The 26,713-nt window shown below is 35.1% G+C and overlaps 2 protein-coding genes and 1 long non-coding RNA gene across 45 annotated transcripts; 2 read left to right on the forward strand and 1 right to left on the reverse strand.

Moving 5' to 3' along the window:
* Positions 1-1,663: 1,663 nt before the first annotated feature.
* LOC133724612 (uncharacterized) lies at positions 1,664-6,164 on the reverse strand. 15 transcript variants are annotated; one of them, XR_009853830.1, is made up of 4 exons: positions 5,831-6,163; positions 5,618-5,743; positions 2,854-4,702; positions 1,664-2,783 (listed from the first exon to the last, which is right to left on the reverse strand). It is a non-coding gene; the product is annotated as an uncharacterized LOC133724612 (long non-coding RNA). The 15 variants fall into 15 exon arrangements; XR_009853822.1 differs by having other exon boundaries at positions 2,854-4,705; XR_009853827.1 differs by having other exon boundaries at positions 2,854-3,203; positions 4,529-5,743.
* A 4,085-nt stretch (positions 6,165-10,249) lies between these two features.
* Positions 10,250-13,373, forward strand: LOC133724613 (uncharacterized). Of its 29 annotated transcripts, XR_009853853.1 has the most exons (6): positions 10,250-10,526; positions 10,634-10,667; positions 11,539-11,647; positions 11,931-12,028; positions 12,111-12,221; positions 13,107-13,373. XR_009853853.1 is itself a non-coding variant. In XM_062151375.1 (4 exons), the coding sequence occupies exons 1-4, from the start codon at positions 11,171-11,173 to the stop codon at positions 13,115-13,117; spliced, it is 312 nt and encodes a 103-aa protein (XP_062007359.1). In that variant the 5' UTR covers positions 10,533-11,170; the 3' UTR covers positions 13,118-13,373. The 29 variants fall into 29 exon arrangements, 2 of the variants coding, with proteins under 2 accessions (XP_062007359.1, XP_062007358.1); XR_009853839.1 differs by having other exon boundaries at positions 10,963-12,028; XR_009853846.1 differs by having other exon boundaries at positions 11,539-12,028.
* Positions 13,374-14,765: 1,392 nt separating this feature from the next.
* LOC133735152 (uncharacterized) lies at positions 14,766-17,951 on the forward strand. The gene is made up of 10 exons (XM_062162570.1): positions 14,766-14,902; positions 15,585-15,660; positions 15,762-15,881; positions 15,979-16,046; positions 16,506-16,614; positions 16,691-16,759; positions 16,839-16,896; positions 17,149-17,384; positions 17,482-17,533; positions 17,673-17,951. The coding sequence occupies exons 2-10, from the start codon at positions 15,658-15,660 to the stop codon at positions 17,738-17,740; spliced, it is 783 nt and encodes a 260-aa protein (XP_062018554.1). The 5' UTR covers positions 14,766-14,902; positions 15,585-15,657; the 3' UTR covers positions 17,741-17,951.
* The last annotated feature ends 8,762 nt before the right edge of the window (positions 17,952-26,713 follow it).

Below are 26,713 nucleotides of genomic sequence, written 5' to 3' on the forward strand. Positions count from 1 at the left end.
CCTTCGAGATAGAAGTGTTGCGTCGATGTCAAAGTGACCGTTGGAGTCGCGATTACAACGGGCTGAGGCCCGATTTAGGGTTTCCTAAAAAAAAAAAATCTCAGTCGCAGGTTTCTATTAATTTTTTTCATCTAATTCATGTAAAATCGAACTTATTGATTTTATAGACTTCTATATAGAGAAAGCAGATGAAATTAGAACATTCACAGACTAAAATTATCGCGTCAGTTAATGCTCACGCTAATTGATGTATCTCAAACAAAATAAAGTAAAATTATATATATTGTTTATATTTCTCATTAAACTTTTTTTTTTTTTGTTATTTCAGCATTATATCTTCAATTTTTTCTTGGAAGTACGATATATTTCTTTTTATAATTATGTACAAATCAGCTCCAACGTATACAACACTTGGTACTCGGGCAGTCAGACATAAGATTGATGTACTAAGAGCATCTCCAACAGTGTTTGTTATAAACATAGCTAAAAATTGCTAAAAGTTAAATATAGCTATCCAATTTGAGAGTTGTCCTCCAGCAAGGATAGCTATTCTTGAGTTAATTTAAATTTTGAAACGTTGAGGATCTTACGTGAAGTTATTTTCTCTCTCCTCTCTAGCTATATTTAGCTAGAGTTTTTAGCTAAAGCTAAATTTAGCTTTTAAATAGGTATTCTGCTGGAGATAAAACTTATCCCAAAATTTGTTGAATTTCAATTTTTTTTAAAAAAAATAGGTATTCTGTTGGAGATGCCCTACACCCTACACTATACCACAAAGTTAATCAGACGACAGTTCATTAACTGTCGTCTGAATGAAAAAGCTGCTGTTGTCTAGTAGCCTGTCGTCTGATTGACCTCATTCAGACGACAGTTAAAAACTATTGTCTGTTCAAAATTCACACAACACATATAGCTAAGTATGTGTCGTCTGAATATTTCCAAATTAAAATAATTAGGTTTAACTGTTGTCTGTTACAAACTCACACGACAGTTCGTTTATTAACTGTTGAGAAAAGCTATATTACCTCAACAGTTTTAGTAAAACTGTGTTGTGTGTGATGAATCTCAGACAACAGCAACACAACTACATGATGTCTGAAATGAATTTCACACCACACAGTTATAGTGACACTGTTGTCTGAAATGAATCTCCAACAACCGTCATTGTTGTTTTAGTTGTGTCTTATGGAGATCACACAACATCAATTTGTTATTTCTGTCGTCTGAAATGAATCTTAGTCAACATATTATTGTTATATCTGTTGTCTGATTTCAATTTCAGACGACAGTAACTTTATTATACATGTTATCAGAATGGAGATCACACAACATCAATTTGTTATTTCTGTCGTCTGAAATGAATCTTAGTCAACATATTATTGTTATTTCTGTTGTCTGATTTGAATATCAAACGACAGTAACTTTACTATACATGTTACCAGAATGGAGATCACACGACATCAATTTGTTATTTCTGTTGTCTGAAATGAAGTTCAAACAACATGTATTATTTGCTGTTTTTAGATGTGTTGTATGAGTGGATCTCAGACAATGGTTTTGTGAACCCTTCAGTTGTGTGATACGTTTGAAAACTACAGTTATTTGACCTATATATGTTGTCTGAATTAACTTTGCACAATTGTTGCAAATATGAACATTCATATCCTGAACAAATCCAAAATATAACATTGTCATATATCAATGCCATCTGTTCTTACATTGCCAATCCAAAACATTTCCAAAAGTACGTATCCATATCCAGATATGATCAAATCCAGCAATCCTAACCAAAAGTAACCTCAATCTAGCAAGTAATATTGTCTATCTTGTACAATCAAGGAGGTTACCAAAATAAGTCACCAACTACTAGATACGATAGTACTATTTACGCACAGCAACTAAGCCAGCAGTGTGGTCAAGGCAAGCTTTCTCCGTATGCCTTTATTATTATCTCCGCATACCAACCTTCTTGATCCTAATTTTTAAGCAAAGCCCACCTTGATACCCAATCTTGATGAAGAAACAATGCAAAGTGCCTTTCAGTATTTGCATGGCCTGCAATAAAAACGTTGTGCTCTCAAAATGCAGCTACGGGAAGAATGCAGCTCTTTTTTCTGCCCCTTAGTTTGAGATAGGCTTCCACTAAGTCACATTAAAAAGAGCTAAACTGAGAAACAATTTCAATCAGTAAATTTCAGGTCTAATGAAGCAGGCTGAGCTTCATAATCCAATTAATCGTCCAGATTTGAAAGTGGTAAAGAAACAAAGCTTGTAAAAAAATAAATACTCATGTGAATTCAAAATCAACAATAACAAAAAGCCCAATCAAAAACTGCAGCAGATAAAAAGTAAGAAAAACTATAGTTGTGAAAAAGTTTAAATCTTGAATCTTCATCATTGCTTAAGAGACGGAAAGCATAAATTGATGATGCAGTCAAATCAACTGAGCAATACAGATCAATTGAATACACCAAAAACACTCACAGAATTCGATGATGGAGTCAAATCAACTGAGCAATACAGATCAATTGAATACACCAAAAACACTCACAGAATTCGATGATGCAGTCAAATCAACTGTAGCAAGCCAGATCAATTGAATACCTAAGCCGATCAAAGAAATGAACTTGGGCACAATTTAAAGCAATCAAAGGAACCCGGAAAGAGAAAAGGCTGAATTACCTCAACAGTGATTAGAATCAGAAGCTACAGATGACACCTGAGAAAGGAGACCCGATGAAGTACCTCAACAGTGATTAGAATCAGAAGCTACAGACGACAATCTGAGAAAAGCAAGACCCGATTGTTATGCCTATCCAACACTGAGAAAAGCAAGGACGAAAAGCGACTTACTGTTGCTGGCCCCAACTTGCTTACTTGCATTCTACCCAGACAATTCTCAGGTTAGCCCACTTGTGGTCAATCATCACCTTCTGCAAAGCATAGTATGCATCTTTGCATGCCGCAAAAATTTGATCTACAAATGCATTTTTTTTTTTGGTCTGTCAACAACTGAACCAAGTAATGAAAATTGTTAAATGGTGTCTGCCAGAAGTTTTGGTAAGTAGATTAGCAGTGCTCCAGTAAATTAAAAGACAGATCTGCATGAAACTGATATAAATGAACCTCACAGGGCATATAGCAATGCACTATCTTTTCCTTGGGATATATAATAGCAGAGAGGACCCTGGCATACTCAAGACCTTCAGAATTCAGAAAATGCATTAATGGAAGGAATCACCAGTTGAAATGAATATCTGAATTAGCAAAAAGGATTTTGTGGCAAAAAGATGTTCTGCACTTGATTATGATAAAATCCATAGGTGAGTTCAAGGGTGGACTTTTGAATACACAACCAGATATTCAATCATGGCAAAGAGCAGGTAAAATCCTATTGTCAACTAATACAAAAACTAAAGTTTATGGTGAGATATTAATGTTAAAGCAACTTTAGGTGAAAAGAGTTGTTTCATAACTAATTAAGGTTTAGGCCTTTAAAAAGATTGCTTCTGAGGAATTTAGGAGTGTCTCAGATTATCAATAGAAAGAAAGGAAAGGGATAGAGAAATAATGGAAGGAAATAGCTCCAGGAGACTTGTGCATGTTCTTATGGTCCTGATGATCGTGATTTTGGTGACTGAAGTGCAAGCTCAGTCACCTTTCTGCATAATTAAATGTACACTCAAATGTGCAGGTTCTAAAACCAGCCCAATCTGTACTGCAGAATGCTTGAAAAATTGCAAGAAGTTGCTGCCGGAGCCTCTCTACTACTGCAGCCTTGGTTGCACAACTTCCATGTGCACCAACATCAACTCTGGTATATGTGTTACATGCATATCAAATTATTGACCAAGAATTCAAAACCTTAATTAGATAGCAATATACTAATCTATAGCCAAGGAAGTTCTAAATTCTACACAGTATCAAAGAAGGCTAGGGTATGATAGGGGATCAATCTCCACTCATGATAAATTGGTTTCGGTTTGGATGCTATTATTCTACAAAACCATTGGTCCTTCTACCATTTAGCTCTCATATTCAAAATCACAGCTGTTAGATGTTTTTTGCAGATTATGTAGTAACTAACCTACTTAAATGGTCTTTGAGAAACATAACCCAGGATTTGCAGACATGCATATCTTGTGTTCATTGTTTTTTGCATCTTATTTCCTAATTTTCTAATTATGTTAAACTTAAAAGTAGTCTTAAATTGCTGATTTGCACTTGCAGGAGAAGCAGAAGGTTGCGCAGGTTTATGCTCCAAAAAATGCAGCAAATATTATGCTCTCAAGTCTCAACTAGTAGAATTGCATGAGTAAATAGATCACAGAATACAACTGGTATTTGCAACTGCAAAAAGCAACAATCATGTATGATGATTTCATGTGTGCCGATAGACACCTTTGTGTTATATGTATATTGTAACATGAACAAGCGCTGGATCAATTGATAGATATACGCACACAATTCAATGAATTACAAACACACACACACACACACAACATAGGGAATAGAATAATGTTCATACCTGAAGGATCCATGAAGTCAGCAAAATGAACAATCGCCCTCTGCAGATCTCTAAGTATGAACTCCTTGTTTATGGGGAAGGACTGAATGTTCTATTTCAACGTAGAGAATGCAGGGACTAGAGTGCTTGAACACTCGACTATTCCCATAGTAGAAGTCATAAGCAACTCGATCACTTCTATTTACCACACGTTTCATATCAGATAAGTAACCAAAAGTTATCATTAATATATTTCCATAACCACTTGATAGATTTTGCATAAGTGGGTGATAACAATCATATTCCATGTTACTTAAATTATATATTTAATCAATCTCCCACTTGGACAATCACAATAGTTATTGTCCAACCAATTTTTAAGAAAGCCGTGCTATAGAACCTAAAAGTGCCCTTACAATAGTTAAAGAACATATGAAGTTCAGATTAGTACATGCTGCATGATGATAATTTGAATAATTAGATGAGAGGAAGTTTAGATTTTCTAGAAAACTTTGAATATGACTCGAGCGGAGCATTAACCAGACTTTAGCCAGGATTCATCCTATTGCATTGGTCTGACCAGACTGAATAGATATATTGCAGCTACAATATGGAATGCTAATTATTTAATTGCAGTCCTAACTGATGCATTTTTGCTACAAGAGATGTCTAGGTGATGGCTAGCAACCTTGTACATCACATAGGGAACATAACACAAGACCAAAGGTTTCTGATAAAGATGGCTTTTGCTCTCCATAATCACCAAGCGATTGAGAATCAACGGAGTTGCTAGTGCCAGCACTAGGACTACTACCAGTATTGAAATCACTACTGTTACCAGAAAAGTAACTATCAGGGCTCTCATCTTTTCGATCAACATATAACCTTAAACCCCAAATTAAAAAGGTGACTAAAGTACTAAACCCTATAAATGAAATCTAACACACACAATCAAAACAACCCAACCATGGTAGCAAAAGCATATACTTTTCCATACCCAACAACACCAAATCAATAGTAAAGCTCAATAACCCCAACAACACATCAGAATTCTCACTAGAAGCAAGAGGGGCTCAAGTCCAAGACTCAATATATAAGCAAAGAACGAACCTTTACTGAAGAGGAAGGCAAAGAAGTTGTAGGGCTGGCGTAACTGGAAGAAAGCTTTGAGATTTGAGAAGGGAAAGAGTTAAAGACGCGAGAAGCATCAAACCCAGCTAGGAGCAATGAACAGAACTGCAATTAGGTTTTCAATAACAATCAAAATCGCAAAACCCAATTGGAAATTTCAGAAATTGGATAATTAAAGCGTTGAAATTGGACCTTGATTTCCGCCTTAGACAGCTTTCTTGAACTCCAGTTGCTCCTGAGATCGAGTAAGAAAAACCCGCTGAGATCGAACTTGCTTTAATCGTTGCCTGAGATCGGGTAAGAAAAACCCGCTGAGATCGAGTGAGAGCGAGGTGGAGAGGGTGAGGGGGTGAGGGGGATTAAGGGTGAGAGCGATGGTGATTGAGGGTGAGAGCGATGGTGGAGCGAGGGTGAGAGCAATGGTGAGTCGGAGGGAGGCCGAGAGCAATTTGGGAGGGAGAGTTGACCCAAATTTTTAGCTAAGGGAGGGAACTCGGGTTTACTGCTAGGTTTTGGGTGTTTTTTTTTTTTTGGCGGAAAGGTTTTGGGTGTTTTGAGAGGGGGGAAAAAATAAATATAAATTAATGATTTTTTTTTTTTCCCGTTATTCAGACGACAGATATCCTTGTTAGTGTCGTCTGAAATCTCTGAAATTTACGAAATGATCATGTGTTGGATGAGTAGAGATGAGACAACCGATTTAAAAAATCTGTCGTCTGACTTCGTCAGACGACAGCAAAAACTCATGTGTCGTCTGATGAGTGTCGTGTGATTAACTTATTCTTGTAGTGCTAATTCTAGACATAGTCAATTTATGGTAGAAGATTAGAACCTTGTGTTTCTTGTATAAATAGAACCTAACGTATTTTCCCATTACGCTCAGCGAAATTCTTTCATGATTGTTGTGTGCCTATATTTACTTAAGCCGTTATATTAGTAGAAAACGTCTGCACTATTGATAATATAGAATGTGCATAGTTTACTCTTATTCTTGATATGTAAGCAGTAAACTAGTTTGTACCTATATATGCTTGCGTTAGTTTATGTTTCTCAAACGAAAGAACAATGAATTATATGTCTTGTTTCTTTTTCTCATTCAACCTTCTTTTTTTGTTATTTCAGCATTGAATTTTCCATTAGTCTCTTGAGAATACGATATATTTCCTTGTATATTTATTTACAAATTAGCCCAAGGTACAAAGAACCTAGTACTCTGGCATAAGATCTACACACTAAGCCATAATTTCAAAAAGAGAAAGTCAATTCATTTTAGAAGACTAGAACCCTCCATTTCTTGTATAAATAGGACCAAAATATGTGTTGATTATTTGTACTACTCAAATTACTGATTAGGCTTTTGATTTCATAGTATCAGAGAATCATGAATTATTCTTTGGCCTTAGAAGGCCAAGAAGATGTACACGGTCCTGGCACTGCAATGCCTGACGTAGGCTTCAGTAACATCGAATCAATGATCTACCAGATAAACGATGAGGTATTAATTTATAAAACTACTTCATAGTTGTATCCAAATTTACTTATGCATTAGGGATTGATGGCAAATGAGTAACCATGCACATTGACCACTTATCACCTTCCTCCCATCCTCCCCTATAAGGAGAATAGAGGATTAATGGTAACATTTGGGTTACTCATTTATCGATTTTCCATCTCAGTCATTGTTAGGTTTTATTTACGTTTAGATCTAATTGTTATTTTTTTATATATAATTTTACAAAAATGCTTGAGATCCCAAATAATTATACCAAATATCAATACCAAATGATGTGGCAGGTGTCATATCATCAAACTGTTTTTAGCATGTATTCTTATATTTTATTTTTATTCTTTAAAATGGAAAGATCAATAATTAAAAGTTATTGTTGTTTAATTAGAAAAAAAATGTATATGATAATCAACAACAAAAGGAATGAAGAACCCTAAACCAACCCCTTAAATCATGGAGACTTTAACATGCAACTGTAGGAAAAGGCCATCAACCAAAACAGAGTAAATAGAGTAAAAAGTTGTGTATGGCTTAATTCATTAGTTCATTGGCAATTGAATAATGATCTATTATATACTGTTAGCTAGTGGTGGTGGGTTTCATCCTGCTGGAAATAGAGATATGTTGTGATGGAGTGAATGAGAAATGATGATTTTCAATTGATGGCCAGATCCATCTCTACTGGGTTTCAAATGAATTTAATATGAATTCTCATATTGTTAGAGGGAGAAAGAAATAGTTGTACTATTATATATACAGTCTCCCAGATTTGATGTAATTTCTTTGCGCTATTCTCTAGATTTCTTTGCTCTTTTGATTCTGCAGATGTGATTGTTTTGTTTGAGGAAGGGCGATAGCAGATCTGGTTGTTTGGTGAATCACGTTCTTCTTTTTTGCTGATTAATTAGTTTTCTAGATAAAATCAATGAAATTTGCTAGAAATTATTAAATTGAATGTCATGACAAGTAAGACGCCAACTCAAATGCCATGTCATTTGGTATTGCTTTTTGGTATAATTTTTTGGTGTTTGTAGCACTGCTCATAATTTTATGAAACGTTGAACTGCTTAACAATTTGTTTTATAATTTATGCTTTTCAAGAAATCAATCATATAAAAATATTAGGTACTACCCCAATAAGGTCTAAAAAGTTGGAGTTTTTCTCACTTAGAGCGCCCGCTACCTAGGATCCAGGTCCTGGGTTCGAGTCACCATGGGGGTAAGAGTGAAATCATTTGATCCTCTTTAAAAACTAAAAAAAAAAAAAATCTTCTATGTTTTTACATCTCCTATCAAATTTTCAAACACTAAATTTACTCATTAAATAACTTCACTAAAATTCATCAAATAACGTCACTCATATAATTTGCAAACAAACAAATATCTTTATAATAAAAAACTTAGTCATTTCAATGATTTAAATATTTTTTTAATTGCTAGCTCTTTTTTTTTTTTTTACAAATATAATGGATAGACTTAGATTTAGGTCATAATATAATTTATTTTGTTCTCTCTGACTAATATGCGTTCAACATATATATCCATTTTTATATACATGATCTTAATCATATTTTTAATTTTTGTTAACTATATATGAATGCTTTAAAGAGTATGTAGTGAAATTGCAAAATGAAAATAGATAAGGAAAATAATAAAGAATGCAATCTAATATTATTGAATTGGAAAGTCTAGAAAAAATAAAAATAACATTTTTGGGTATAATTATTGTCCTTAGTCATTTTATAGTAGGTTATAAATGTCATTTAATAATTCATAATAGAATGAGATCAAGTTAGTGGATTTAAATGTCCCAATAGAAACACATACTCAAAAAGTTGTTGGATGTTCTTAGGTATATGTCTATGGTTCTAATCTTTTCTTCTATAGTATTTTATTTTCTTATGATTGGTACGTGTTTTTTTTTTTTTTGTTTATTAAATATTTTTCATAGTCTACATCATCTCAATTGTGTGTTTTTCTATTTTCACTCATTTTATGGCTAAAGAACTTAAAACTAATTTCGGTTAATTACCCATCTACTGCAGAGACGAGGGTGCATGTTTCCAAAACCTACTCTTATCGGCGAAAATATTAACCTTCATAGTTTCAGTTATGATCCCTCCACTGAAGACTACAAAGTAATATGGGGATATAGTGATCATTAATTTGAAAACTGTGATTGAGGTCTATGCACTAAAGAGGAATGCATGGAGGACTTATATAGACCTCGAGTGTGTCAATTTAAGCATGCAAGACCTGCATGGGTGCTATTTAAATGGAGGCATACATTGGATCAAGCTTAGCTTCATGAGGTCCAGCATCATAACTCATGACTTAGCAGAGAACAAGGTTCAAGGAGACATTGCCATTACCATATTGTGAGTTTGGTGGCTGTTAGAAACTTAAGATTAACTAAATCATAACCATATAGTTATGAACCTATACTAAGACATAGCATATATGTAAGGAAGATCAATGTACATCATCAGATTTTTTTGTATTTTGAGTTGGGATTGAAGGTACTATATCGATTATATATCTGCATGCAGAATATATGAACATCGATCAGCATATAAACATAACAAACGTACTTGATGCACTTGCATTGTCCATAACTGCCTTCTTCTGAATCCACCTTAATATTCTCTTAGTAATGAGACTAATTTGATGAGAAAAACTAATGTTTCAAAAAGGACTGGTTTGACACACACACACATATATATAGAAACCCTGCAAATCAATTTCATCCATAAAGAAACTGTTGCTTTGCTTAACTATTTATTCAAACCTCTAACTACTTAACTGTAACTTGGATTTTTGAATTCAAAATTTAGATAAGCTTATCCAAATGTATATAATTAAAATGACAGCTTATACTTTGTTTAAAACGCAGATCATCATCAATATATATTTACATATATACAATATATAACTCCTAAACACTGTCTAGTTCTTCATGTTGTGGTAACTTGCTTACAGTGGTAACTATGAACTTACCTCCTTGGGAACGGGAACTACTAGAAACTGTCTTTTTGTACATTATGGACCCGATACTTTCAATCCTAACATATGGGTGATGAAGGAATTCGGGGTCAGGATATTATACATACATCTAAAGCTGGATCCACTGTTATACTGTTCATTTAACAGTAAAATTCCGATTCTGCCCTTGGTAAATACATCTAAAGCTGGGTTGCACTGTTACACTGTTCATCCTGAATTGTCGCTTTTGCCCTCGCTTGAAATTGTTTTTGCATTTAAAGCAAATTATACAACCGTTGATTTCCTCCTCCTTCGACCGTTCTGCAACCATCTTCATCAGTTATCAAGAAAGATCGAGAGAGAGAGAGAGAGATCGGTTGTCGTCGCCGCGTGAATCCGGTAATTCTATCCTCTAATTTTCAGCGGTGAACACGCCTGAGTTGTTCGGGGCTCGGTTTTTATGTGCTTTTGTTGTCTTTGAATTGATTTGGGTGTCCGTGTTTTAGGGGTGTTCGAGTGGTTGATTTGAAGGGGTTAAAGGTGAGGCTTCGAGTGTGGCTTTTAATTAATGTTGATTTCGAGTGTTTTTGGGTGTTTTCTTTGTTCTAGAGTGGTGATAATTGTTTGGTCCTGTGTCATCTTTTATCAACACTCAATGCCAGAGAACCTCGATCAAAGGCTGAAACGAACAAATTAAAACAGTCCCTTAAATTTTCAAAGCCTTCATCTTGAAACGAAATAGGACCAAAGTCCACAGAGAAATAATATGTGATGCGATTATATATGTTGAATGCAAAATTAATTATGAGATTGAGTTGGGTGGTTTAAAATGCAGAGCAGTCGGTTGAAATTGAGAAGGATGTGGTGAGGGAGAGATATATAGTGTTAATTAATTGGAATCACCTGAATTGAAGATGAGATGATCATGAGAGGAGAAGAGTCGAATTGTTGGATGGGTGCGTCGAGAATTGGGAGCTGAGAGCAGAGCAGAGAAATGGAGATGATGGAGAGGGAGAGCGACGTGTGCCTAAAATACGAGGGAAATGGGCCAAATGGCTACTCACCATAACACCACCATATATATACCCGTCTCTCCCCTCTGTCTCTCTCCTTTCTACTCACCAGTAATTAATTCATTTTCATCTTTCTCTTCGTTTTTATTTTTTCATTTTCCTCACGTAGTCTCTCGAAAAATTGCATTTATATGCAATCATTCCAATTTTTTTTTTTTTTTTTGCTTATTTGATTGCGATACTTTACTGATATACTAACTTACGGTTGATTGACGAGCCAAATATGAATGAATAAGGGTACGATGTGATGAGGGAAACTGAGATTACTACCAAATATGCTACCTTTGATATGAATCATATCCAAGTATTCAACCTAAACACTTTTTCAATCTCTTCAGCTGAGAACAAAAGACAACAGAAAGAACCATGAGCAGAGAATCATCAATAATACTACTGCTTCAAGCATGTTTCAGTTGAACTTGATTTTGTACAGTTTACACTGCAGAGGTAAAATTACAACCAAGAACTAATTGATCCAAGCCAGCCAGGAATTTAATTCATTCTTCCAAGCTATACTTGATAAATCTGTTTGAATATCAGCTGATATATCATTTATTTTTAATTCATTCTTCCAAGCTATACTTGATAAATCTGTTTGAATATTAGCTGATATGTCATTTATTTAACTCTTCATTTCTATTTCCTCTATTTCTGTCAATTTGTTGATTACTGTTATTGGATAGAACGATTTAATTGCCCATGATATCTAATGTCCAGACTTTATTTGTAGCTGGACACTTTATTTACAGGGCATACATAGGATCTATACAAATCTTGCGACGCAAACAGCTTTATTTCCCAACAATCTGCTGCAGAAAAGTTCTCCAGGTATGGTATTCAAGTTGTAAACATTTCGTTTACACAGTTTATCTGCCATATTTCATATACAATTTTGCATCTTTAATTCTAGATTTGATGTAGTATTTCGGATTTTGATGAACTTTCGGAGCAAGGTTTGGGTTTGTTTCGGAAAAGCTTGCTGCTAGAATTTTGATCGACTTCGGGAGAAACATTTCAATTGGTATGTGTTTGATTTGGGTTCTTTTAAAATTGTCCAAAATTCTGGTCTTCAGTAAGTTTTTTGTAGTTGAATGAATTAAAATGTGAATGAAGCTGATTTCGGTTTAAGCTTTGGTTTGAATGAACAAGAAAGTGATGATGGTTTTGTTATCAAAATTGATTGAACCACAAAATGGTGCCTGCCAATGGTAGACATTATTGAACTGTTTTTCTGAATGACTGATTTAATTTTGTTTGTATCTGGTTTCTTGAATTACATTGCCCAAACCTTTTTTTTTTTTTTTTCCTATGTTATTTTTGTTAAAAGAAAAAGTGATTGGTATATTTTTACGGTAGAATTAAGGCTTAGAATGATACAACTCTAAAAATAAGAAAGAAGAAGAAGAACGAAGTAACTTTGATATCCCTCCTGATATCGAAATGAAAATATGAATTAAGATTAATATTTACTTTGTCATTGAATACCAGTTGTTCTCTCTGCTTCTCCATATCCCTCCTAAACTTTTAATCTACTTTAGGTAACATATCTATGCATATGGTTCAGGGGCTTGACAAAGAACACTACCTCACATATTGCAGGGACATTTTGAAACTCATGTTTTGAAAATCATTTTTTTTTTAATGAAGGAATCTACTTTCTGCTAATTCCTTTTAGTAATAAGAAAGTAATACGTATTAGCTTTGTATGAATATAACTGGTTTCCAACACATTCAGTAATAATGGCAGTGCTAAATCTTATGGACTGAAAAATAATGTTTTGTTATACCATGATCTTCAGTTGTGTTACATTGAGACAGAAAAATTTAAGATGGAATTTGTGAACTTTGTGCATGTTAATTAAACATCATTGCATAACTTATTTTTCTTCTTTCTTGGTTCTTGCAGAAGCCGCTTAACCTCAAAATGGAAGAGAGATTGCAGTAGTCATATATTTCCTCGCTGACTGGAAAGTCAAAATCATCTCTTTGCATGGATTTTCAAAGCACTCAAATCTTTCAAATGAGCAAATTCTCGACTGGATATTGAGGTTGCTCTTCTCTGGTCATGAAACTTCATCAGTATCCATAGCTTTAGTCATATATTTCGTGTCTGACTCTCCTAATACAATTGAACAATAACATACAACGATTTTTCCGCAGCAACGCGCGGGCACGTTTTCTAGTCTTGGACTAGAGTCTGACATATTCTTTGAGAGGTTATATATATGTTCAGACCATGGATATATATGGTGAACATAATCTGAAGCCTTTGTGCATTTTGGACAGTGTGATATTTTGATGGCTTATGATGCAAAATGCTTAGTATTATATAATATCAAAGCAAAGACATTTCAAAAAATTATTCAAGAGGACAAATATGATTCTCCAATCGAAATTTATTGACGAGGAGACTCTAGTTTCACAAGTAGCAGTGCTGGAGTTGGAGGATATGTGATGCCAACATTATCTCAATTCCATCTAATATGGTCAAGTTATTTGGAATCAATGTTATTCCTTCTGTTGTCCATATGTATTGATATTATCATATCATATTAGGTAACAAAATTATTGCTTTCAATTAAAATGCTATGTACTCATGAAGAATAGAATTATATATTTGATCCAGTAAATTTAGTAATATCCAGAGGTCGTGTAAGGATGCAAAACTCAGAACTGCATGCATAAGTTTTACTTGTCACTTTAGCGAAATGGAGTCAAATGTTCAAAGGTCGTGCAATGATCCAAACTGTACTAATAGAACCGATGAAACAAAGATCATGAAAAATGGTGATGGGTGGAGGAAGGTGTTGGAGAACCAAACCAATTAGGGTAGACGATTTACGTTTAGAGTATAAGATTTATTTAACTTAATCAAACCATTATTAAAGTTATATAATTTAAGAATGAAACCCAAGTTTGTTAACATTGCATGTAGTAAACTCCATTCAAGACACTAACTTACCCTTTGAAAAATGAATAATGGCATAAGAGTTAGCGGTGTTATTGACGGCATGTACCAAAAGTTTGTCAGATTTTTAACCCTAGGCACCATTGTAATGTTTTGTATAATAATTTCACTTTAATTCTCGATCAGTGGCCTATACCTTATGTACTGTTCTCCCAAATAATAACTTCAGAAATGACTTTATAAGCAACATTACAGAGACTAATAGGTCTATAATGATTTACTGTTTCTGGAGCTTCTGTTTTAGGGATTATTAAAACAATATTAGTTCTATTTGTAAGACTAAGATCAATTTTGTTCGTAAAGAATTCAAAAACCAATTGAAAGAATGAATTGTTAACCTGATTCCAGAAAGAGTGATAAAAAATGGCATGAATGCCATCAGGACCCGCCAGGGGCCTTCAAAGCTCCAATGCTATAAAACTACATTATAAACTGTAGTGAAAGTAACAGGGCCAAAAATAGAGATATTATCATTTTTAGTGATACAAGGGCTAATATAGGAGATTTTATTCATTAAACGGAGTTGTAACGAGAAAATTGTTATGTTTTCACATGAAGGGTAAATTAGTCATTTTGATCTAAGCCTATTAATAAACCTCAGCCTTGGAACCAAGTGCATACCACGCACGGGTTTAGGGTTTAAGGAGAAAAGAACGAAGCCGCGACCTCCATTCCTACCCACCGCGAACCGACGTCGCCGGCGCCATTTACGGCCATTTTGGAGAAATCCCAAGGTATAAAAGTTGTTCCTTACCTCATGGGCTTTCTTTTGAGTATAAAATTGCATTTAGATTTTGAGATTTTGAAAATGGATATTTCGGCCACCGCAGCTCCGCCGACTCAGGCGGCCTCTTCATTACACTCCCTAGAGATGTGTTGGTACTAGCCCAACTTGAAATTATTGATTTTTGTCGGTTGATTGATGATGTAGGAAAGTCGAGATTGTATTGTGCAGGAAAAAAAAAAAAAAAAATCCCCAAAAGAATTGGAAAGTGAAATTCTTTGTATTGGTATTTGCATATAAAGTTGTAGGTAATTTAGCACTGGTGAAACAGTTGTATAAGTATTTGGTTGGGAATTTGGGTTTGAAACAGAGAAGAAAGAATATTGGGTGTTACATGAATCATGATGTCTGCATTTCTTATTTATATGAACATGAAACAATTTTGGGGTGATGCTTGAGCCGCGATGGATGTATTGGTTGTTAGGGTTTATCACTTTTGATTTTCAAAGTTTGGATGTGAGTGAAGTTTTGGTTTGGGAAGTGCACTGAATGAGAGATATAAAGCGAATCAGATAAAGAAAATTTGATTTGATGTTTCTATATTTTTTTGTTTTGTTTTGCTGTTGAGTAATTATGTTATGCACTTGTTTCTGATGGTTAATTTTCTAACTTGTTTTATGTTTATCTGTCAGTCTTTCATAGATTCTTGTTGAGGCTTGCTTCTGATTTATAACAACAAACTGAGAGCAACAAATCCCTGTAACCATGGTTTGTTTTTTATTTTTTTATTTTATCTCTCTCTCTCTCTGTGTTTATATTTATCTTATTTATGATGAAATTTAATATTGTTTGTTATTTGTGGAATTCAGCCGCAGGGAGATTATATAGATCTTCACAGGAAGCGATATGGGTACAGACCTGACCACTTTGAGCGCAAGCGCAAGAAGGAGGCTCGTGAGGTCCACAAACGCTCTGAAATTGCGCAAAAGGTCAGTTCTATTTATTTTCCCCCTACTGTCTTGAGAAATTAAAATAAAATAAAAGTTTGTTCTTATTATGTTTCTTACTAGTTTTGTAATGAAACAGGCTCTGGGTATTAAGGGCAAGATGTTTGCCAAGAAACGCTATGCAGAAAAGGCTCTAATGAAGAAAACGTGAGTTCGTTTTCTGGGTTTTAGTCTAATTTAATTGAGCCTTTTTGTTTGTTTCTTCATAGTTCTGCTCTGAGGATTGTTCTCTTAAAACTTTGCTCGTAGCTCGGAAGTTTTCTATTATTAGTTAATATGTTTAGCATATAGTTAATGATTTTGAGATTCTTCTTTTGTGGTTATTGATACGGTTCTTTTTTCTACCCTAGACTGTTAATATGTTCTTCTCGACTCGAAAGTATTATATATTCATGTAACAATGATTACTTGACAATTATTAATTTGTTGTGTGATCATACGCAATACGAAGTTAGGATCATATGTACAAGTTTATACGATTATCAGGTAGGTTGTTGTTGTATTGGTAGCTTACTCTGTAGGGTGTGTTTACTATTACTGTTTATTGAGCTAGTCATTATAGTGGCCTGTATTTCACAATTAAATATTGTTTGTGAATGTTGACAGATTGGCTATGCACGAGGAGTCATCAACTAGACACAAGGTTGATGATGATGTTCATGAAGGAGCTGTTCCAACATATCTGTTGGATCGTGACAATACAACACGAGCAAAGGTATGGTGAACAGCCATTATATAGAATGATTAAGATAGCTTTTCATGGATAGTATCTGACTTTATGCTGTAAATAGACTCTTAGCAATTCCATCAAGCAAAAACGGAAAGAGAAAGCTGGGAAATGGGAAGTCCCTCTGCCTAAGGTAATACAAGTGCAACTCTCGGACTCTGTACACTAATGTGTGAATTAATAATTATCTGACCGAGTCGTATATTTTCCAGGTAAGGCCTGTGGCTGAAGATGAGATGTTTAAAGTGCTTAGAACGGGCAAACGCAAGAGTAAGAACTTCATTCTCGCTATCACTACCCAAGTTTGAAGTTAGCTTCCCATTGATAAAGTTTGAGGTCAATTGGTGGTTTATACCCAGTCATTATTTAGGCTTATGTTTTAGTATTTTCCAGACAACCTGATAAAATTGTTGTTCGTTCATATATTTTCATGCTACGCTTGTAAAGCTTTTGAGCAAGTATATTTGATGTAATTCTGTTGCTTTCATTCTTGGTAGCTTATATTTTGGTTCTTCTGTTCAGCTAAGCAATGGAAGAGGATGATCACAAAAGCCACATTTGTGGGACCTGGTTTTACAAGGAAACCTCCCAAGTATGAGCGGTTTATCCGGCCCAGTGGGTTGCGATTCACTAAAGCTCACGTGACACACCCTGAACTCAAATGTACTTTTAACCTTGAGATCATTGGTGTGAAGAAAAACCCTAATGGTCAAATGTACACCTCTCTTGGTGTCTTGACCAAGGGAACCATCATTGAGGTATGTATCTCATTCTTGTGTGATGAGTCGTGACATTTATAATTTCAACATCATGATGTCTCAAGCTGTTTTGTGTGTGTTTATCTCTGAATTTCAGGTGAATGTAAGTGAACTTGGTCTAGTCACACCTAATGGGAAAGTTGTATGGGGTGAGTTCAAAACATGCCTGTGCTTGGCTTTCTGTTCGATTTCGAATTAATTTTGTCATTGTACTCCCCCTCTTTTAAATTAGGGTGCGTTTAGATTTTTAACATGTGTGGTTGTACTCATCTTTGCTGTCGGATGCAGGGAAATATGCTCAGGTGACGAATAATCCAGAGAACGATGGATGTGTAAATGCAGTTCTGCTTGTCTAAGAGGATTAACTGTCAAGCTTCGAGGGCACTCTTCAGATCTTGCATCGCACGTCTCTGCCTTATCATGCAATAGCCAACTAGCCCTTACCCCAAATTTTGGGAACCAAAAATATGGCTGTAATGTGAAGCGGATCATACAATTTTGGCTTTTATCATGCAATAACCAACATTTGGCTAATTCATAGTACACATCTTTGTTCAATTGTATTTCCATACTCTTAGTCAACTTTGGTCACTTTCATTAACTTCATTATTCTTTAGGCCACCTAATATTTTTTTTTATTCCTCATAAAGCCACCAAGAAATAAGAAATATCAATATTTATAACAAATGTCATTGCATTTTTAATCTTCATTATTTATATAAATGTCACTGTCAAAACAATAGGGTGAATGAGCTTGTTCACCAAAGTGGTGATTGGTGAAACACGCCTGCATATTTCCATGCAGGTTCAATAGTTATCACCTGCATATTAGTGTCATTGAAACAAGACTACGAAATTCGGATAAAAGTAGAGACTAGGCGAATTATAATCTGTTAGAGCAACTCCAACAGCTTCCCTATAATTTCTGTATTATAGGGAAACAAAAGTCAAAGCTTTAGCCTCTTTTTCTTCTCCAACTCCAACAGATTACCTATTTTACAATAATCTCTAAAATCTCCATATTCTTTCTTAAAATTTTAGAGTTTGCTGTAAATATAGGGAATTTGGTTTTCTCTTTCCTCACTTTCCCTAAAATATGGATAGTTATAGGGAATCTGTTGGAGCAAAAGAGGCTTATTTTTCCCTAAAGTAGAGAAAAATCAAAATATAGAGAATCTGTTGGAGTTGCTCTTAGATGATGAAAGTCCACATTTTGATGATTTCAGAAAGGATTCTTTTGTTTTATAAAAATTTATTATATTTGAATCATTTGTTTGAGAGAGCTTCCATTTCTTTTCTGTTTGTCATTTCAGTTTTCTTGCTGAAAGGCCGTATTGCACACGGAGGCCTACCAAATTAGCAAGTTCAATACTACGGAACTTGGTGTTTCTCACCCTCTGGTAATTGCTCAGTTATCAGTAATATGATTCGTCTTCGTAGACATTGCTGCAGAAATAGTTGCATACTCAGAAACCTCGATAACAAGCTCTTTTATGAAAGCGCGCCCTTTTCATCTAGCGAAAATTTTGAGAAGGGTACATCAACTTAAGGCGACCATGCATTTCTACACACAAAATTACAAATTATAAACTTTAGTACACGAACTTCTAACCCCGACCAATTATTTGTACATGCCGTGACTAACATCGTTAGTTAATGTGCCACCTAGCATAATTTGGTCTGTTTACATTTGTACTCCGGGCACCTAGCTCTCTCTCTCTCTCACCTGCATTGAAGAACGAGTTTTGTTAAATCCAGAACCAATCTCTTCCCTTTACCGCTACTCGAATCCATGCTCAGATTCCGACTTGCAGCGGCGAAGTGGGCAAATCCAAATCCGACACCATTACTTCACTCATAATTGAATCAAACTCAGCTTGGAAGCAATGGAAGACGAAATGTCCACCATCCGAGACCGACCCAGTTCCATTAATCCTCTCAAATCGCATCTCAATCTATTCAAGAAAAAAAGTGTCTCAGATTGATTGAGATATTGATCGAAAATGCCGATGATCACAAAAGCGTCAGCGATTGAGAAGATATAGGTTCGCTTTCTAACGGTGTGGGTGTACAAGGAATGGTGCGGTGGGGATTTCTCGATGCATTTCTGAGCTAGGGCTCTGATTTCGGGATTTTTTGCAATCTTGCCGATCTTTTGGGCAAAAGATTCCGGGCTCCAATTCGGAATCATTGATCGTTCGAGAAAAGCTCAGGACTTGACGATCGAATCGGAAATTCTAGGGCTCGAAAAATTGGGGTTATTTTATTATTATTATTATTATTATTATTATTATTATTTTATCTAGAATCTGAGCATTTTGAATTGGGATATTTGGTAAGGAAATTGATGTTGGGAATTTAGGCATCTGATTCAGGGAAAACAAGGGTTGTAAATCGGGGTTGCTGTGTCGATGTGATTTGGTTTATAGTGATCAGCGTTTGACTGCTGGGAGGATGTGATCGAGTTCATCTTTTCTGGGCAAGAGTTTTCTGGGTTTGGGTTTGGGTTTATCTTTTCTAGGTAAAAACCCTATTCTACCCTTCATTATATGGATAATGGCATACGCCTTGACAGGGTTATTGACGTCATATATAAAAAGTTGATCGGATTTATAAGTTCGTGTACTAAAGTTTAGAATTTGTAACTTTATGTATAGAAATTCATAGTGGGCCTAATTTCATGTACTGTTTCTAAAATTTTCCCTTTCTAAAAATAATCATTTGGAGGTGGCTGAATACACTGATGCAGATTGGATTGGATGTATCACTAAGAAGATCAACCTCAGGATACTTCACTTTTGTGGGAGGTAATCTCGTAACATAGAGAAATAAGAAGTAGAAAGTGGTAGCTAGATCAAGTGTAGGGGCTAAATATCGTGGGATGGCCCATGGTGTGTGTAAGATGTTATGACTCCAAAATTTAATGAAGGATTTGGGCTTCAAACTAAAATATGTCATGGCCTTATATTGTGACAATAAAGCAGCCATTGATATACCATACAATCCAGTTCAACATGACAGAACCAAACATGTTGAAGTGGATAGGCATTTCATCAAGGAGAAGTTAGAGTCTGAGATCATTGACATGCCACATGTAAGAACTCAAGATCAATTGGCTGACATTCTGAAGAAAGTTGTCTCTAGTAAAATATTCCACACCTCACTGGACAAGTTGGGTATTCGAGACATCTATTCCCCAGCTTAAGGGGGTGTTGCTGAGCTGTTTCAATTAGGATTAATATTTGATCGATTATACATTGGTTGATTTGTAATGATAGGATAAGATTGATTATTTTGTAATGATAGTTGATTGAATTGCAATCATAGGACTATTAGTATAGGTGTTAAATATTTTCCTTCTGTGTACAATATGTAATCCTATTTAAACCTCAGTATGAGATGAATAGAAACATACAGAAATTTACCCACTATCTATCAAAGGAAGCTGAAGACGAATTGAAAAAAACATGGAGAAAACTAAAAGACGATTGTCATCCCAATAGTATGTCTGTAAAAAAATGAAAATTTGGAAGAATTTCAGCGAAGCTCAAACTGAGAAATTTTGAAAAACGACCATTTTTGGGTCTTTAAAATGATTTATAACCTTATTTTATAATTTAGTTGAAAGATAACCATATGATAGTATAGAATGTCTTTATTACCCTTAATGAACCACTCACTTCTCTACCCTCTACCTCTTCCTTTTCTATCGTTCCTGCTTCTATTTTACCACGACAACCAATTTCTCTTATAGTCAAAAACCTAAACACTATCTTACTGATTTGGAACACAATCAAAAGTTCAAAACTGTTGTGTGTTCAAGGTATGTACATCAATAATCTCTTTGTTTTTCTTTTCAAGAATTGGGTTATAATTTCGTGGTCAAATAAAGGTCCAACGCTTGCTATTTTAATTATGTTCTTGAAGATTTAGGGTTTAATTTAGGGTCCTTCAAGAGTTCTAGGATTGAGTATTCCTTGTAAGAAAGCCTTGAAACAGTAATAAGTAGTCAGTTTGGGATTAACCTAGTTCTTAGTAGAGGTTGACCTCTATTCACCAAAACAAGATACTTTGATATTTAAGCTTGCTTTTTGGTAATGCTTTTTGCCTGTGACTTGGGGATTTGCCTTAACCCACCATTCCCAAATGTTGAAATTTGGGAATGGTGGGTGGGTTAGAGATAGGTGTCAGCAAATTAGGGAGTGAGTTATGCTTCATGTTTCTATATTTTATTTTATCAAATTAGGTGTCAGCAAATATGCAAAAGGTATCAGTATTGGATGTGAATTACTCAGTACCCATGAACCATAGCTCCTTACATTTTCTCATGTTTCAACATTGTACCTTCTGGACTCTCCCATTACGGAACCAGAGTGTTTTGTTGGTGACTTTTGTATTCTCCCCTGTTTGAAGTCACACCACGTATTTTGAGTGTATGTTCCTTAATTGGAATATAAAAGCCTTGTAAAGCAATTTATAAGCTTGGGCCTATCCCACCATTCCCAGTTTGGAACGATCTATTTGTTTGTCTTATCTTTTTTCTCCATCTGTGGATCTGCTCAATCATTTTCGGTATGCTTTCTTGTTTCAGTTGCTAACGCGCTATGTGTATTCTAGAATAGAACATCCTTAATTGATCCTCAGGTGTTAGCTTCTGATTTTGTCAACAAGACTGATGCTTTTGTTTTGCTCTCAACAAGAATAATCTGACTGCTATCCCACCTTTTTAGCTTCAGAATACAAATTTTGTACTTTTCTTGTCATAATAGTTTTGGCATTAGTGTAGTTATTCTGATTTTGTCAAAAGACGTGTGTTTTTCATCTTAATAACAATTTATGCAAGTCCCCCTAAGTTGTCTGCACTTATACAGTAACAAAGTTTGGTTTGTTTCTTTCTGAAGGGAGAACAGGCAAGTTATGCCTCCACAATCAAAGAACTATCAACCATTGAACTTATGTAAATTTATTGATGCACATTCTGACAGCTGATAGTTTTGAAACAAGATTAGCTAAACAATAAAATTAAAAAGATTACTCAGTGTATTGAAAGATTAAAAGTAAGAATACCTGCATAAAGTCAGTTTTATGGTTAAACCCAATGCAGCATACCTATATGGTTTGTGGCAAACTGAAGTTCAATCTTATCTTTGGAAAGCAAGAATGGGGGTCGCCATAATTCCTGCATTGTTACTTGTTATTCAGATGCTTACGGTAAGTAGTGTCTGGGACTACGTTTAGCTATAACTACTTGAGTCCAATATTCTACGTTTGCATTCCTTTATGTTTAAGAGTCCTAATAATTGATGGTTGCGGTCTTAGAGGAAGAAGCTAATCATGATTGTGGATTGCCAATATAAAGATATATTTGATTGTAATCGGAGGATGCTAGACTTGTTACTTATTGATCATGTTATCTAGGTTTCCTATTACCAGTCTAGTTATGCTTTCTAGTTTACTACTTTTCATTATATTCTCTTTGAAGATCATGATCTTACGAGTTTTGTCCTCGTAATTTGATTTATATTCCTAGTAATTTGATTTTATGAGAATTGATTTCTCTGGACTCATGCTTACTTGTAGTTTGATCTTCTAATATATGCAATCACTGAAGAGACAATGGTTAGAGTACAGCTATTAGTTTTAACTTTCACACTTGGATGAAAGTTTCTGTATCAATCCTCTATTTACATTGTTACATGCTTGCATGTCGTTCTGCATAAAAATCTATGCAGACATTGTTGATTGAGTCAAATAGGACGTGCAACTATCTGAACTGATATTGATGATCTCCCTCCTTGTTGGGGATATTTGATTTAACAAATATATATATGCATTGTTGTTCCAGAATATATATTTAGTGATAACTTGTCTGGTTAATAATTGTTGCCTTCACGCTTCCTTGTGTTTCTGTATTGAACAACAGTTTAAGGATCTAGCCTAGAAGATTTATGTCTCCCTATAGTCTGCTTGTTTAATAGCCTCCACTTCGTATGGTTTAAGTCTACACTTCATATAGCCTTGCTGTTGTTATTTTTATAATTTTATTCTGTCTGATGCCTTGCTTCTGTTTATTCCATAAAGCATCATTGATATATATTTGTATTAACGCTAGACTACTATCATGGTCACTTTCTTTCTTTTTTCTTTCTTTCAGATAATGAATCGGTTCATGGTTGTTCTTTATTACGGTGGGAAATGGGTGAACTCCCAATATACAAGTGATCAATCGAAATCAATGTTAGTCTCAAACAATGTTACCTACCAAGAGCTTGTGAAGGAATTATATCATCGGATTGGTATTAGTCCAAATCAATGTAGAATGAAATTGCATTATCAATATAAGAACAGCTTAGGGGTGTGCAACACAATGGAGATAGTTGACAACGAAGATGTAGCTAGTTGGGTGTCTGACAGCCTCTCAGTGCAACCTAACAAGATTCCATTATACATTACTCTGGAACGCAGCTTATCAAGATCTGTAAGTGGAAGTAATCAAGGCATGAATAGTAGACCTAACCCATCTTTTCAGTATGATGATGTTGTCTCAACAATGTTCTCTACTGAGCTTGAAGATCAGAGTCCAATTGCATTGAGTTCCCCGCATGAGCCAATAGTAGTAAACTCTGGGTTGGATAATGGTGATAATGTCTCATACGAAAATAGAGAGGAAGATGAGTTTCCACATGCCAATTGGGATAATGAGAGTCCAATGGACGATGTAGAAATTGAAACTGAGCAACCTACGAATGCTAACTCTACTCCATCATCTTCTTATCTTAGCAAGAGAAGGCGCATAGAAGACTATGAGAATGTTGCATTTGTGGACACCAATGAAGATATTTTGGTAGGTCAGTTATATCCGAGTAAGAAAGCCTTGAAACAACATTTGGGCATGCTCGCAATAAGAAAGAATTACGAGTTTAAAGTGAACAAATCAGCTAGTGATCGGTTTGAAGTTAGGTGTGTGGATCATACCTGTAAGTGGCGACTCCGTGCAATAAAGCTACAAGACTTGGCCTATTTTGAAGTAAGAAAGTTTCATAATGAACATTCTTGTTCGTTGGATATTATTCATCGTGATCATCGACAAGCAAGCAGCTCCCTAATTGGTATCTTTGTCAAGTCAAAGTTTGAGGGAGGAACCTCGCGTATATACAGACCTAGAGATATCATTGATGATGCGCGTGTCCAACTTGGAGTTAATATGGGCTATAATAAAGCTTGGAGGGCAAGAGAAGCAGCACTAGAAATTGCAAGGGGATCACCAGAGGAATCATTTGCTATACTTCCAACATATTGTGCTATGTTAGAGCGCAAAAATCAAGGTACAATAACACACATAGAAACTGATGAACATAATCACTTTCTATACTTTTTCATGGCAATTGGAGCCTCAATTAGAGGATTTCGTGATTCTATGAGGCCCGTGATCGCTATAGATGGTACATTTTTGAAAGGAAAGTACTTTGGAACCATGTTTGTGGCTGCATGCCAAGATGGAGAGAATCAAATATATCCTTTGGCATTTGGGGTGGTAGACTCGGAAAATGATGCCTCATGGTCATGGTTTTTGACAAAATTGAGAGGGGCCATTGGAGTTGTAGAGAACTTGGTTTTTATATCTGATCGACATGGAAGCATTGCCAAAGCTGTGGATAATGTTTTTCCTGAAGCACATCATGGAGCCTGCATCTTTCATATAGCTAACAACCTGCAATCAAAGTTTGGCAAAAAAATGAAGATCCTCAAGTTATATTACACAGCAGCAAAGAAGTACCAAGTATCCGAGTTCAATACATTGATGGATGACATTCGAAAAATAAAAGATGGAGAAGTCTGTAAATATCTTGAAGACATTGGGTGTCATAAGTGGGCACGAGCTCATTTTATGGGGTACAGATACAACATGATGACATCCAACATTGTTGAATCTATGAACTCGAAGCTTAAAGATGCTAGAAAACTACCAATTACTGCTTTAGTGGATCACCTAAGAGAGGTGCTTCAACAATGGTTTGTTGAACGACGTGATGCAGCAAGCTCCCTTAATACACACTTAACCAAATAGGCAGAAGACAAAGTGCGCAAAAACAACAATAGTGGTTTGCATATGCGGGTATGTATTCTAAAAATTAGTGTCATAATATTTGTACTTGTTATACTATATTATTTGATTTTCGATTCGGAAACATGCTAACTTTGGTTTCATTATACATTAGGTGTCTCCAATTGATCTCTATGCATTTCAAATACATGATCAAAGTCAATAATTTACAGTGGACTTAAATAATATGACTTGTACATGTCGAGAGTTTGATCTTGATCGACTTCCTTGTGCCCATGCAACTGTTGCTTGTAGAACTAAAGGAATATCAGTGTATAGCATGTGCTCCCAATTTTACACAGCCAATGCACTTATGTTAGCGTATGCGGAGCCTATTTGGCCAGTTGGGAATAAAAGTGAGTGGGATGTGCCTGAAGACGTTCAGAACAAAATTGTCTTACCACCAATAAGACAAGTAGTACCTGGAAGACGTAAGACTGTACGAATTCCATCTGTAGGAGAAGATGCAATTAGAAAAAAGTGTACAAGATGCGGTGGAGGAGGTCATAACCGTGCAACTTGCCAAAATCCAATTCCACTTGTTTGATGGAATGCGATCTTCCTATTAATGTTGTGTTTTAAATTACAACACTTTAATTCTATGTACTTAAGTTTCAACGCTGTAATTTTTTCTATATGCTGCATTTTACTTCTTCACTAAGCTTGACATTAAGAAGTCATTTAGTCTCTGGAACCTTGTACATTGCTACTGTTGGGTTTTTTTTTTTTTTTGGCTATTCAAACAAAGTATGAAAATGATATTTCCTTTTTCAATTAAAGCAAAGCAGAGCAATTGTATTCCATGGGTCAAAGCAAAAATATAGCAGATTGGTTTGTGTAGGTCAATAATATGTAAATTAGAGGAGAAAAATTTCAGAGTTTAAAAGTTCAAAATCTTCTGCTCACCGAATGAGAAAAGATTTCTTAAAAATTTTCAAGTTTTTGTTCCAGGAATTTGATAAGGGTTTAGATGACTTTTTACCTTCTCAAATGGTCATTTTTCAACTAAATTAAACAACAAGGTTATAAACCATTTTGAAGACCCAAAAAGGGTCATTTATCAAAATTTCTCCTGTAAACTCTACATTATCATCTTCATTTTCAAAGCTGTTAATTTTCAAATCAAACCTGGGTTTTTTAACTGTGATTGACTGATTGTCAACTAGAAGAGCATATATCAGTAAACTTTGATGTGACTAAATGACATCTCAATCTTTTATGGCCA

Source organism: Rosa rugosa, chromosome 1 (genome assembly GCF_958449725.1).
Source record: "Rosa rugosa chromosome 1, drRosRugo1.1, whole genome shotgun sequence".
In the NCBI taxonomy this organism is placed as follows: Eukaryota; Viridiplantae; Streptophyta; class Magnoliopsida; order Rosales; family Rosaceae; genus Rosa; species Rosa rugosa.